The sequence below is a fragment of the Hippopotamus amphibius genome, chromosome 6 (genome assembly GCF_030028045.1).
Source record: "Hippopotamus amphibius kiboko isolate mHipAmp2 chromosome 6, mHipAmp2.hap2, whole genome shotgun sequence".
NCBI classification, from domain to species: Eukaryota; Metazoa; Chordata; class Mammalia; order Artiodactyla; family Hippopotamidae; genus Hippopotamus; species Hippopotamus amphibius.
Genome location: NC_080191.1, coordinates 167,397,496 through 167,411,236, shown reverse-complemented (window position 1 = coordinate 167,411,236; position 13,741 = coordinate 167,397,496). Strand labels below are relative to the sequence as shown.

General features: G+C 40.0%; 1 protein-coding gene across 1 annotated transcript in view; it reads left to right on the top strand.

Annotated features, from left to right (window-relative positions):
- Positions 1–13,741, top strand: part of ATP13A4 (ATPase 13A4) — a 123,147-nt gene that overhangs the window by 95,917 nt on the left and 13,489 nt on the right. Inside the window, exons 21-25 of the mRNA XM_057738878.1 lie at positions 976–1,055; positions 1,954–1,996; positions 2,403–2,512; positions 4,388–4,484; positions 6,607–6,679. Of these exons, the coding sequence (XP_057594861.1) occupies positions 976–1,055; positions 1,954–1,996; positions 2,403–2,512; positions 4,388–4,484; positions 6,607–6,679 (403 nt within the window). The remainder of the gene's footprint in view (positions 1–975; positions 1,056–1,953; positions 1,997–2,402; positions 2,513–4,387; positions 4,485–6,606; positions 6,680–13,741) is intronic.

The following is a 13,741-nucleotide window of genomic DNA, read 5'->3' as shown; positions in this document are numbered from 1 at the left end:
TATATTGCCATGGGTGGGGGGGGGTCTCACGGTATAGTGGAAATCAGCAATTGTACAGGAAGTCAGGCCAAGAATAGAGGAATTCCATTAGGTTTTTGATAGAGGATGTCTATTCAAAAGAGGGTCAAACTTAAAACTTTTCTGATGAAAAACAAACCCATTGTGGGGGCAGGTAAGTTATATATATAAAACACATGCACTAGAGAAAGGGTGTGTCCAATGTAACGCAAATATGATTTATTTGTATTTAATAGCTCATTATCTTAGGTACTGTTTAAGAAAAAAAGAATGAGAACTTTAAAGCTGAGTGAACAATAAGCTGAGCTTACAGCCAAGAAGAGCAGGGCGTATACAGCTGTAACACAGAAGAATTCAGACTCTGTAGGATGGGGCTCAGGTGGATGGAGCTGGTACAGGTTTTTATATGACAATCCATGACTGCAACAATCCATTCATGTTTCATTGCCCAAATGAGGCTGGGGCTACCAGCTGAGTTTCACAGTTGGTCAAGTCCAGATGGTATGGTTAAATCAAAGACCATAGATAGTCACTCTCTCATCGCTAGGCTATTTTGCTGCTAGATCCAAACAATTTTCTGAGCAGTTGCCTCCTTTCCTACTCCTGGGATCCTGACCTCTTGTTATCTTGTAATTTCTCATACTTTACTGGTTTAAGGTTCCATCAAGCTCAGGGTTTTTCAGGACCACATTCTCCATGGCTACTGAGCTAAACTCCTGTAGGCCATCATTTGCATCAACTATGTCCATTAAGTGGTCATCTTTACTGGTTTGGGTCTTCTTGGTCACTTATCTGATGACCAACGTCTCAATAGCTGTCTTAAAATCCAAAGGAGGACTTCTTGGAAACAAATTTTTTTTCTCACTCATGGATATCATTACCCAGTTTTGCATGTACATTGCATGTATAACCAGCTGACATAATAAAAAAAAAGTTTCCCTTTTCCATTCTTTACAGATATTGATCAATGGGACCATCTTTGCAAGAATGTCTCCTGGGCAGAAATCCAGTCTGGTGGAAGAATTTCAGAAACTAGAGTAGGTTCTTTACCAATTCAGATGGTGTGACATGCGTGGAGGCGTGACAGTCAGGGGAAGGGAGAGTTAAGAGGTACAGGAAGTTACTCAGTTTGGTTAGGGCAGTGGTTCTTAATGTGGCTACACATGACAGTCACCTTGGGAGCCTGGAAAAATTAGCAATACCAGGACACCGCCATCCAGAGATTCTGATTCAGTTGCTCAGGTGGGTGCTCAGGCATCAGGATTTTTTAAAAGTTCCTTTCATAAGTTAATTTTGCATTCAGAGTTGAGAACCCTGCTGAACTAGAACGTAAGGGGCACAAGAAATAACTCTGGAAAGGTCATTTGAACTTGGCTCCTGAAGGTACAATGAAAACTTACAGTTTATGTTTACAAATTATTTTCACAGTTATGATATAGGGAGGTTCCTAGGACAAGAGATTCACATAACCCTAAAAATATTAAAACTGTGTTGGATTTTTTAAAACATCCTTACGCCAAAGCATCCACTCCATCCTAAATCAGAAAAATACTCTTAACACAAAGGGTCTCCATTGACAGAATTCCATCATTTGGGATCCTTTATTTCCTGTTAACGGGACCCCACTGGGCCATGCTGTCATACAATCGTGAACATCCTGTTTTACAGCTGACAGAGCTGCCACCTGGACAGAGAAGTACAGGGTCTCCTGGAAGCACTTGGAGTCAGGAAGGTTGTGTTGGATTTCTTAATCCATTGTAGGAACTGCTGAGTCATACTTTACTTTTAGTCAAACCAGACTGTTAGGGAAACTCCCTTAAAAGAAATAATAAGTTTAAGCTTTAAGTAATGAAGCTCATTTTATCTTTTTAATTAGAGCAATTAGCAAGTAAGTTTGCTTTGATCTCCTCTACAATTGACATGGTTCCCTTTTAGTTACTTTGTAGGTATGTGTGGTGACGGAGCCAACGACTGCGGGGTGAGTAGCTGCCAGGGTGTGGGGCCATCACCGCACCCTCAATTGTACTTGCTCCCAGCCCTGTAAAAGACAGTAACTCCTGGGGTACATGGCATCTCCATTCCTCTTGATGGAGAAACTGATGTGGAGGGTTTGGGAAGGTTTTGACCAAAGGCACGCAATGACTCAGTGGTCAATATAGACTAACTGGGGTAGAATTTGGTTCTGGATTCCCTGCTTCTTTGGCTAGGTGTCCCAGTGCCATCTCTCTCTTAGGTGTCAGGCGGAGCCAAATTTGATCATCTCCTGGCCAGTGCTTGGGGCCACAAGCCACCTCGTGGCCAGCTTACTTAGCCTTTCTTATGTGGCCTCAGGAGAGATATATGTGAGTGTGCATCTATATAGTAAGCTGACTCTTTGCTTTCAGGCTTTGAAAATGGCTCACGTGGGCATCTCTTTATCAGAGCAGGAGGCATCTGTGGCCTCGCCTTTCACTTCCAAAACTCCAAACATTGAGTGTGTACCTCAGCTTATCAAGTAAGTGGGTACTTCCCCCCCAGCATTGTTTTAATCTCTCTTGACTTTTAGGTGCCTTTGTTCTGCCAGGTCCCTTTGCTCTGTCAGGCAAAAACTAGGGGAAATGTGTGTGCCTGGGCGGGGAGGTTGCTTTGTGGGAAAAAGCAGTCAAACATTCTACTCCAGAGTGGACCTACCTCCTGGGAAAGCAGTGGCATTTCTCATGAGAATCACTGAATAGATTATCTTTAGAAGATTGGAATCTGGAACTTGTTGCTGCTTTGAAAATGTCAATCATACTCTTCTTATTTTATTTTAGATACATTCTTAATGGAGAATTGACAGAAACTTTCTCTTCCCTACTTGCCTTCCTTTCCTCTTGCGTCTTTATGCTTCCTTGGAATATCCTTCCTATCCCCAGTTTTCAGAATGTTTATTCATCCTTGGTGCTTCTACTACAATTTCCCTGGGTGCTTTTTTCCCCTCCCCCAACTGCAGAACATGTACTTCTGCTGCATTTTGTTTGAATGATAGAGATGGTTAGCATTGTGGCTGCTTTTGGTTATTATAACTAGTATGTGTTTACAGTTTATAAAGTGCTTGAATGCCTAGTATCTTATACATCAAAGCAGGCTGGAATTGTAGGGATGGTCACTATTTCTTTTACAAACAAAGAAATCAAGACTCAGAGAACCTGATGTATCCAAGCTCATAGCCATAATGGATTGAAGATTGTATTAGAATTAATTTTGTTTCAATGTGTTTTATCTACAAATATCATACTCTTTCACCACATTAAAATAATGATTTGACTAGCTCCTCCCATTTAAAAAATGTACTCATGCTTTGGACAAATATTTATAAGGTAGGGACTTTGTGCCAGGAACCGTTGGAGACAATGGGGACCCAGAAGCAAATAAATCAAATGTCCCTTGATCTCATGAAGCTTCTTCTGGCGAAGAAGTCGGGCAACAAGCACACATACAGATGAATCAGGGGTAGCGTGAAAAGTCAGAAGATGACTTGGCCCGTGGAATGGGCTGCTTCAGATCTGGCGGTGTGGGGAAACCTTTCTAAGGAGGTGAGGAAGGAGGAGAAACCACCTTCTAGGCAGAGTAAACAGCAGCAGAAAAGCCCTGATGCAAGAAATTCCCTGGTTTGAGGTTTTGGGATCCCAGGAAACCATTCTGACCAGAAGTAAATTTAAACTCTATATTTTGCCAAATGAAAGAGATAAAAATGGCATTTCGAAAGTATTCTATTTTACGCTCTAACTATAACTGTTTACTGAAAGTCAATCAACAGGAGCACAAATGAACATGCTCATTGATCCCCATCTCTTTAAACTGGATGTGTGCCCCATTTGTGTGTGCATATTGTCTTAGTTGTGTTTTAGAAAAAGTTGGGACTGCCAAATGGAATTCGAATGGGATGTTTGCCAAACTCCTGAAGCACCTGGAGCGTGAAAATGGCCCCCAAACCTGCAATCTGATTTAAAATCCTCCGTTCACAGATGAAGAAACTGTGACCAAGAGAGGGAAAATGACCTTTCAAATCACATTAGTGAGTAGATGTGAGATCTGGGACCAGTTCCCAGGTCTCCTGACTCGGAGCTAAAATGATGCCTGCAGGCAGGACAAGAGTAACTCTATATCTGGCCTCCAAAGCTCAGTCAAGGGCCCGTGGACCTTGGCTTGGAATTAGTCTTCGTTGAAAATCTAGCACACTGACCGCCGGCTCCCGCTGGCTCAAGCCTGTCCAGTCTGTCCGACAAACAATCGAATTATCAGGCTTTGGTGTTTTTCTTCCGAGCTCAGCCGAACAGCGCAGAGTAACTGACCTCATTTCTTTCCGTGACTTTCATTTCATTCCTTTTTCGTTTCTTTTCTCACACAGGGAAGGACGTGCAGCTCTCGTTACCTCCTTTTGCATGTTTAAGTACATGGCTCTATACAGCATGATCCAGTATGCTGGTGTGCTGCTGCTCTACTGGGTATGACTTGGGACCTAGCCTCTTGGTCAGTGAGAGCTGAAACGAGCAGCAGTCGTTCGCAGTGTGCACCGCCTCTTAAAGACAGAGTGCACGTGGTGTAATCTGAGCCCCAACAGCCCCTCTAGAACGATCTTTAAAGTTTTCGAAAGTAAGTCAGAAATAGACAGACATACACAGGAAAAACCGTTGGTGTCCGTTCTCTGACTCTCTGACAGAAGCTTTTAATCTCCTTGTAGCCGAGGTGCGGAACTGAAGGTGGCCTTTCTCTCTCCCTGTTGCTTTGGTTTGCCTGGACCGGATCTCCATCTTCCCAATTCCAGCGTGGCTCCACCCTAGCATGTCATTCATTAAAGAGATGCTTCCCTAATTGGGGTGCTGGTAAATGTTTCATAACTGGCTCTCCTTGGAAACACAAGCCCTGATTATTAATGTGTACCAGTTTCAACGGTATGAACACTCCCACCACGGCTGATTTCAAGCTATCTACCTGACGTCACTGAACATGGAGTTGGGAAGAGATGTATAGCAGCATACCTCCTATAGTACTTGTACCATACAGATACAAGAGTTGTAAAAAACCTCAAGACCATTTTCCTACAGCTAAATGTAGGAAACTGATTAGAGAGTGCTGAGTTTTGGGTATTTATTACCTTTGTTTTTAGTATAATTTATTTAATGGCAAATTTGTATAATTTTTCTATGTTGGCTGTTTAGCAAACAGCTCACAAAATTCCTGAAAATTTAGCAATTGACTTTCATGAGTTAGTACAAAGCAGCATATCACTGATTCCCTGAATATAGGGACTTGAAAATTGGCGTATCACATCCACGAAAGTACATAGGTCTTACGATGGCTTTTATTTTTTTAATTTTTTTAAAAATAAATAAATAAATTTATTTATTTATTTATTTATTTATTTATTGGCTGTGTTGGGTCTTCATTGCTGTACACGGGTTTTCTCTAGTTGCGGTGAGCGGGGGCTACTCTTCACTGCGGTGTGCCGGCTTCTCGTTGTGGTGGCTTCTCTTGTTGTGGACCATGGGCTCTAGGTGCGCAGGCTTCAGTAGTTGTGGCATAGGAGCTCAACAGTTGTGGCTTGCAGGCTCTAGAGCGTGGGCTCAGTAGTTGTGGCACATGGGCTTAGTTGCTCCACAGCATGTGGGATCTTCCCAGCCCAGGGCTCGAACCTGTGTCCCCTGCATTGGCAGGCGGATTCTTAACCACTGCAGCACCTGGGAAGCCCTTGTAATAGCTTTTAGTATTTAACAAAACATAAAAGGAGCAAAGACATATCTAGTATTTGTGAACTCAACACCTGGGCTTATTCTATTAATAAACACTGAGAAAGGGAATTCCATTTGTGCTGAAGGTATCTAGGTTCATCTCGATGTCTTGCCCCCTTGCTCCTGGGTTGAAGGTTTTACTGCTGTTATTTTCAGATTATATGTCTTTCTTCTCTTATGATGAATGGGCTGGCAAAGGAGAGGCTATTTATAGAAATGTGGTCCTGTTTTGGAATCCCAATAACTCATTGTGTTCCAAAGTAGAGTTAAGCATGGGTTTAACATGGTCTCTTTTCCATGAAGGGGTTAGGGGCAAGCAAGCAAGTTCCTTGAAATCAGTAAGACCTGAACATTCTTTTCTCAAGAATATCAAGGTGCTTTATCAGGACTTTCTAACAACACCCAAGAATACAAACAGTAGGTTTGGTTATTCTCATTTTCCATTGGTGAAACTTAGGTAAGATCACCATGCATTTATCACTGACCATTGGGAATGTACCATTTTGTTGTGCCAGACCAAACCCCAACCTTTCTGCTAACAAGTAGAAAAGAGAGCAGAGATGAATCAAGTAGAGTGAGATGCTCCCCTCAACAAGAGGTGACACTGATGCTCAAAGGACCAGCCCAGAAAACCCACTGCAGTGGCCCTCCTAGTTAGAGAGGGGTTTGCAGGCTTGTCTTTGGTACCTCTGCTGACATGACCAGACCCTTGGCCACACTGTCTCCTTGGTAATTTATCTGAAAATCCTATGTGGCAGTGAGAAAGTGAGTGCAATTGATGTCACATTTCATCCAGAAGGTTATAATTTTTTTGAGCCGTTTTCCTTTTTATTTTCAGGAGACAAGCAACCTTTCAAATTACCAGTTTCTGTTCCAGGATCTGGCCATTACAACTATTATTGGTGTAACAAGTAAGACATCTTTTAAATTTTCTTCTCAGAGATGCTCCCCTTCACTTGCTTCCCTCTGCCCCTGCAGGGTTGGTCCACCATGAGGGGTAGCAGCTATAGCAGCAGTGATGCGTGACTTATTCCCAAAGGGGTATTGTTTATACAGAGAAAAAGAGGAAATAGATCTTCATTTTTTTTTCTATTTATTTATTTATTTTTTTTAATTTTTATTTTTTTTGGGGGTACACCAGGTTCAATCATCTGTTTTTATACACATATCCCCGTATTCCCTCCCTTCCTTGACTCCCCCCCCTCGAGTCCCCCCCACCCTCCCTGCCCCAGTCCTCTAAGTTCCCCAGTTCCATCCTCGAGTTGGACTCCCTTTGTTATACAACAACTTCCCACTATTTTAGAGTTGGTAGTATATATATGACTGTGCTACTCTCTCGCTTCGTCTCAGTTTCCCCTTCACCCCCCGCCCCCTCCCATACCTCGAGTTCTCCAGTCCATTCTCTGTATCTGCTAGATCTTCATTTTTAAGTGTTGAAAGAAAGTTGTTAGCAAAAGAAAACCTGGTTAGTTGTTTTGCTGTTTTCCACAAAATATAGAGCTTCTATAAATAGTCACTAAACATTTAAAATGGAAAAAGTACATTGAAAATCAGGAACACTGACTTCAGTGTGCTTTTAGATATAGTTATGGTCCAAATGGGCCCAATGTGTAGAAGCCAAATGGCTTTTATGGTTCCCATTTCCAGTCCTAGCCTCTCAGGATTTAGAACAGAGATGACACTTAATCTTGCCGTTATGCCACTCTCACCGCACCCCCCTCCTAACTAATACATGAATTGTCTCCTCAGTTCCCTGCTTCGGGATTTTCCCCAGCCTGACCACCACTCACTAGCATCTTTACCGTATTCTCTGCTTTTCTCTCTGTTACATATGAATGCCACCAGCTCCGCTTGTACTTTTAATCCTACCCGCTCCTACCTCCTCCAGGATTTCGTTCCTGTGATAATCTTTCTCTCCATCATCAGCTTTCCTCTGGTCTACTGGATCATTCCATTCAGCCTATAAATATATTTTTGTATCTTCTTTCTTTAAAAGCTCTTCCATGACCCCACATCCACCATTACCTGCTGTCGCCTTTATTCTCAAACTCCCTGAGCAGTTGAGTAGACCCACTTTGTCCACTTGCCATCTCTAAGTCTCTTGTCCTTCTGTTTCGATCAGCCAGATTCTGACATCCAAGGGCATGAATTTGGATTCTGAGCCTGTGTCGTTGTTTGGTGGGAGGCGGTGGTTTCCTGGCAAATATTTAACAACCAGCTGTCCCAAAAATTGTATATATACATATATATGCATATGCATATGTGTATTATAAGCTTTACTGAAAAGAAACATATGTAGTGAGCACCTATCAAGTAATAATAAAATACACGCTACTCTTTTTTGTGCATTCCATTTGGCCAACTGATTCTCCCAAACTGCTTGAACTGAGTTTCGTCAAAGTCTTGGGTTCATAGTCAATATATGGTTGTGATTGATGACTGAAGTAGTTCCAGTGTGAATGTTGGTTGATGTTTTTCTCTACCTGAATGAATGAAACAATGCAGGCTTATGCTGAAACTTGAATCATTCGTCAGTCATGTGAGCAACTTATTTGCTAATTTGGATAATAGTTCTTGAAAGCTGGAAGAATATGTTCCAGTTAAAAAACCATTGTTCGTGATGTGATGGCCACAGATGGGACACACATTTCAGTTCAATCTCCATTATCGACTTCAAGAACAGAGACCGTGCTAAAATGTAGCAAAATCATCAGGATATTATCAGTTTTGAGTATTTATTATGTTTGTTTTCAAGATATTTAATTGAAACTTTATATAATATTCTTTTAATAATGGCTATGTTTAATAACTGGCTTGCAAACTTAGCAGCAGTTGGCTCTTGTGAGCTAGTAGGATCCGGCTCCAGCCACCACTGGCTGGGAGCGTACACATTACTGATACTTTCAAAAGTACCAGCATGTACACACTACGGTATATAAAGTAGGTAAACAACAAGGAGCTACTGTACAGCACAGGGAACCATACTCGATATCTTGTAATAACTTATAATGGGAAAAGAATCTGAAAAATAATATATACATGTACATACATATATGTATAACTGAATCTGCTGTACCAGCACAACACTGTAAATTAACTATACGTCATTAAAAAAAAAAGTATCAGTCTTAGATTGCCCCTTCCATATGCCTTCCGGTCTTGCTTTCACACTATTTCCTCTTATACCTTCTCTTCATAATCTTAACAGCTATCACGCCAACTTTTTGTTTAAAAACTTGCTCAAAAGCTTTGCTTTCAGAGAACATACTCAAGGAGAGTAACCACTAACCATGCTTCAGCTGCCACCTCCCCAGCACTGCTCTTGTCAAGTCCACCGACGACTTCCTTGCTGTCAGCAGTACTGATCACTTCTCTTTCCTCATTGTACCTGAATCTCTCAACAGCACTCTTCTTCAACAGGTTTCTTCGCTTGGCTTTTGTGAGGCTACACACTCCTGAATTATCTCTCGCTTTAATGAATACAGCTTCCCCATCTATGGTGCTGCCCTCTGCTCCTTTTCCTGTGCTCTTTTAGAATGTTCCAAGGCTTTCTTGTTTTTAGTTCTCTTATCTTTTCAATCTATACCATCTCCCTAAGTAATTTAAACCAATCTATGGCTTTAATGTCATCTGTATGCTGATGAACCCCAAATTTATGTCTCTAACCTTGATGTCTATCCTGAGTTCTGGAAATGCAGCTGCTAAGCATCTAATCTTGGATATTTAATAGGACGGAGACTTAACATGCCCAAACAGAATGCTTTATTTTATCAGATCTGATATTCAACCAAATTGTTAAATACTTACTGAGTGTCTGGTTTGTACTACTTACTGTAATAGGCACTTGAAATGCATCCGTGGAAAAAAACATGAAAATTCCTTTCTTCATGAAACTTACATTCTATTAAAATAGTACCACAGTGTACCAAATTGTTCGAGTTGAAGACCTGGAGTCATCCTTAATGTCCCTCTTTTCTTCACCTTTACATGTAATATATATACAATTCCTATTGGCTCTACCTCTGAAATATATCTTGCTTTTCTCCATCCCTATTGTAGCCACTGTCACGAAGCCATGTCACCTCACTTAGGGATTACTGTGGTACCCTCACAACTGATCTTGCTGCCTTCTCCTCACCCCAATGTACCTTTTACACAGTAGTAAGAGTGTTATTTTTTTAATGTAAATTTTATTGTCATCCTTCCCATTTCCACTAAATCCAAAGTCTTACATGATTCGGCTCCCACCTACTTCTCCAACTTCACCTCTAACCGAATTGCTAGTCACTTACTTGTTCCAAGCACCCTGGTCTTTCTGTCTTGTGAGCATTGCCAAGCTTATGGTCACCTCAGCACCTTTGTTTTTGCTATTTTGTTTGCCTAAAATACTTTCCCTGTAGATCTTCATGTGACTTTGGATTTTTCTCATTAGTCAGATCTTAGCTCAAATATCACCACCTCAGAAAGGTCATTTAGTGACCAAGCCAGTTATTCCCCATCACATATTCTGCTTTATTTTTTCACACTACTTTTCGCAATCTGAAATTATGGTATTTATCTATGTTTTCCTTTGTTTTTGTCTGCCTTTCCTCAGTGTGTGAACTTTGTGAGAACAGCACCTTGTCTATCCTGATCACTGCTGTATTCCCAGTACTTTTGACAGTGCTTGCCATGTCAAAGGAGCTCATTAAACATTTGTTAAATCTACTGTAAGAACAGTAGATTTAATCCTTGGACGGTCCTTGCTATTAACAGAGCAATCCTTCACATCAAGCCAGAGCTACCTCTGTGTAAATTTCACCCATCTCAGTCCTCAGTTCTGCCATTTGGGGTGGCAGAGAATAGTCTGATTTTTCTCCCCAGATTAGTCCTTCAGATATTTGAAAACAGCTCTCATTTCTTCCCTGGTTATTCTCTTGCTCATAACAAGAATCTCCAGATTTTTCTCCATTTTTTGACAAATGACTTGATGCTTTTAAGATTAATATAATTCATTGTGAAAAGAAAATGGAAAACATTGTAAGATAACAAAGAAAAAACCACCTATATTCTTCTATCCAGAGCTAACCAATTAAAGCATTTTGATGTATTCCCTTCCAATTTCATATATATAATATATGTATTTCTTTACATATACATATATAAAGAAATTTGAATTATGTTTTCTATATAACAGTTGTGCATCCTGGTTTTTTTAGTTTAACTTTGACTACTTTTTAATATCATTAAATTTTTAATTCTTTTTTATTGTGGTAAATTATACATAACATAAAATTTGCCACTTTCACCTTTTTCAAGTGTGCAATTCAGGTGCATTAATTACATTCACAACATTGTGCAACCATCACCACTCTCTAACTTTTTTCATCGCCCCAAACAGAAACTCTTCAGCCATTAAGCAACAACTCCCATTGCCCCTCCACCCAGTATCTGATAACCTCTAAACTACTCTGTCTCTATGAATTTGCCAATTCAAGATGTTTCAAATAAGTTGAAGCATGTGATGTTTGTCCCCTTGTTTCTGGCCTATCTCAGTTAGCACAATACTTTCATGGTTCATCCATGTTGTAGCATGTGTCAGAACTTCATTCTTTTTAATGAATAAATAATGTTCCATTATATATATATATACCACATTTTGTTTATCCATTTATGTGGATGTGTTGAAACATAGCCGATGTTTATGTGCTGATGTTGTATCCTGCATCATAACTGAATTCATGTATTAACTCTAGTAGTTTTCTTGTGGATTCTTTAGGATTTCCAATATGGAGGATCATATCACTTGTGAATAGAGATAGTTTTACTTCTTTCTTCCAATTTGAATGACTATTATTTTTTTTTCATCTCTAATTGCTCTAGATAGAACTTCCAATATAATGTTGAATAGCAGTGGTGAAAGTGGGCATCCTTGTTTTGTTCCTGATCTTAGGGGGGAAAGCTTTCAATCTCTCACCCTTGAATGTGATGTTAACTGTAGGGTTTTTTTTATTATATAATATATAATTGTGAGGATTACATGTAATATGCTAAATGTATAACTGTCTAGTTTGAATCGGTACCTTAACTTTAGTAGCATGCAAAAACTCTGCTACTTTACATGTCTGTCTCCTCCTTTTATGTTGTTGTGGTCACCAGTTACATCTTTTATCCATTGTGTACCCAATAATATACGTATATAATTTTTTTTATGCATTTGTCTTTTAAATCATGTAGGAATAAAAAGCAGAGTTAAAAAACAAAAATACAAAAATATGGGATTTTATATTTGCCCAAATAATTACCTTGACTAGGCAAAATGAGTATGTCAATAAAGAGAGAGAAATGATAAAAACGAATTCTTTAAAAAAGAATTTCTTTTGGCTTCATTTTAAAATTTCTATCTCTTTATTAATACTCTCCTTTTGTTCATGTTATTTCCTTGATTTCCTTTAATTCTCTGAGCATGTTAAAGGCAGTTGCTTTAAAGTCTTTTGCCCAGTAAGTCCAATGTCTGGACTTCCTCAGAAATAATTTCTGTCTATTTTATTCCATTAAATGTTATAATGTAACTCTGGAAATCAGATTCCTTCCCTTCCCCATGACTTGATGTTTTTGTTTTGCTGCTTTTTGAAGACTGCAGTAGCCCATTTATTTTGTGACTTTTCTAAACTGTTTTTGCAAAGATTGGATCAGTTGTCCGTGTGGTCACTAAAGTCTCTATTGCTTTAGCTTTTGTTCAGCTAATGTTTTGACAGATATTCATGAATTGAATTCCATGAGTGTAAAACCATGAACAAAGAAATACCTTTCCCAGTCTTTGCAGACTGGTTCTGTGCTGGGGCACTTCAGCACTCACCCAAGCTATGCTGAGTCTAGCGGTTATCCAGGGCTGAACGCGGAGGGTCTTTTCTGGTCTTTTCTGAGCATACATCTTTGGCAGGCATATGGCTTTGTATACTCTCCAACATGCACAGGTACTGTTAAATACCATAATTTTCCAAATCAATGCTCCTTAACTTTTCTTTTTTTTTTTAAGAACTTTTATTGAGATACAGTTAACATACAATAAACTGCATATATTTAGAGTGCATAATTTGGTATCCCAATCTCCCGATTCACTTCCCCCCCAACCCTCCCCATTTTCCCACAACTTTTCTTTCTAAGCTTCTGGTGGTTATATTATGTCTCAGCTGTAATCTTTTGCTCCCCGTGACTGTGAGTAGCTTCTTAGCCTTACAGAGTTTTCAAGCAGTGAATGCTGCTTTTCTGCCCTAAGTTTTGTATTAGGTGAAACAGAGATGAACACCTTGTCCCAGTCCTCCAGGTAGCTCCCAGACAGGTTAGAACAGACATACACAGTGATTTGTGGATGAAGTCTGCTTTTCCTCTTCTGTAGCCAGGGCCCAGGATCCCCTGCTGGGAATGCAGACGACCATGCTCAAGGTTGCCACTGAGCTAAGCAGGGAGAGGGGCACGGGCAAGTAAGAATGCCACAGGCTTTCCTCCCATTTTTAAGTTGTCTTTTTCTTGATTCAGCATTTGCTTGGTTGCTGTAAACTTTTGTCTCTTTTTCAGAGTTATGGCAAAGTTGGTTCTGACAGTTTCCTTTTGTTTTTCCATGCTTCTGTGCAGGGATGGGACGTTGGAGCTGCCTAATCTACCATGTGGCTGATGTCACTCCTCCCTTTGTTAAATATTTGAACGCGTCCCTTCCTAGTGACTGTATGTTGTTTCATTATAGAGATGGACCATAATTTATTGTAAATGGTGCTGCAATGAACATTCTTCTACATCTCTGATTTTTAGCTTCGGATAAGTTTCCAGAACTAGAATAGCTATGTCAAAAGTTATGGACATTTTACACTCTCTTCATATTTATTGCCAGATTGCCCTGTAGAAGGTATTTTTGTGTCAATTTACGTTTCCACAAGCAGCGTATGAGAGTGCGCACTTCATCACTTCCTCATCTATAATTTGATAGTTTTTGCCTG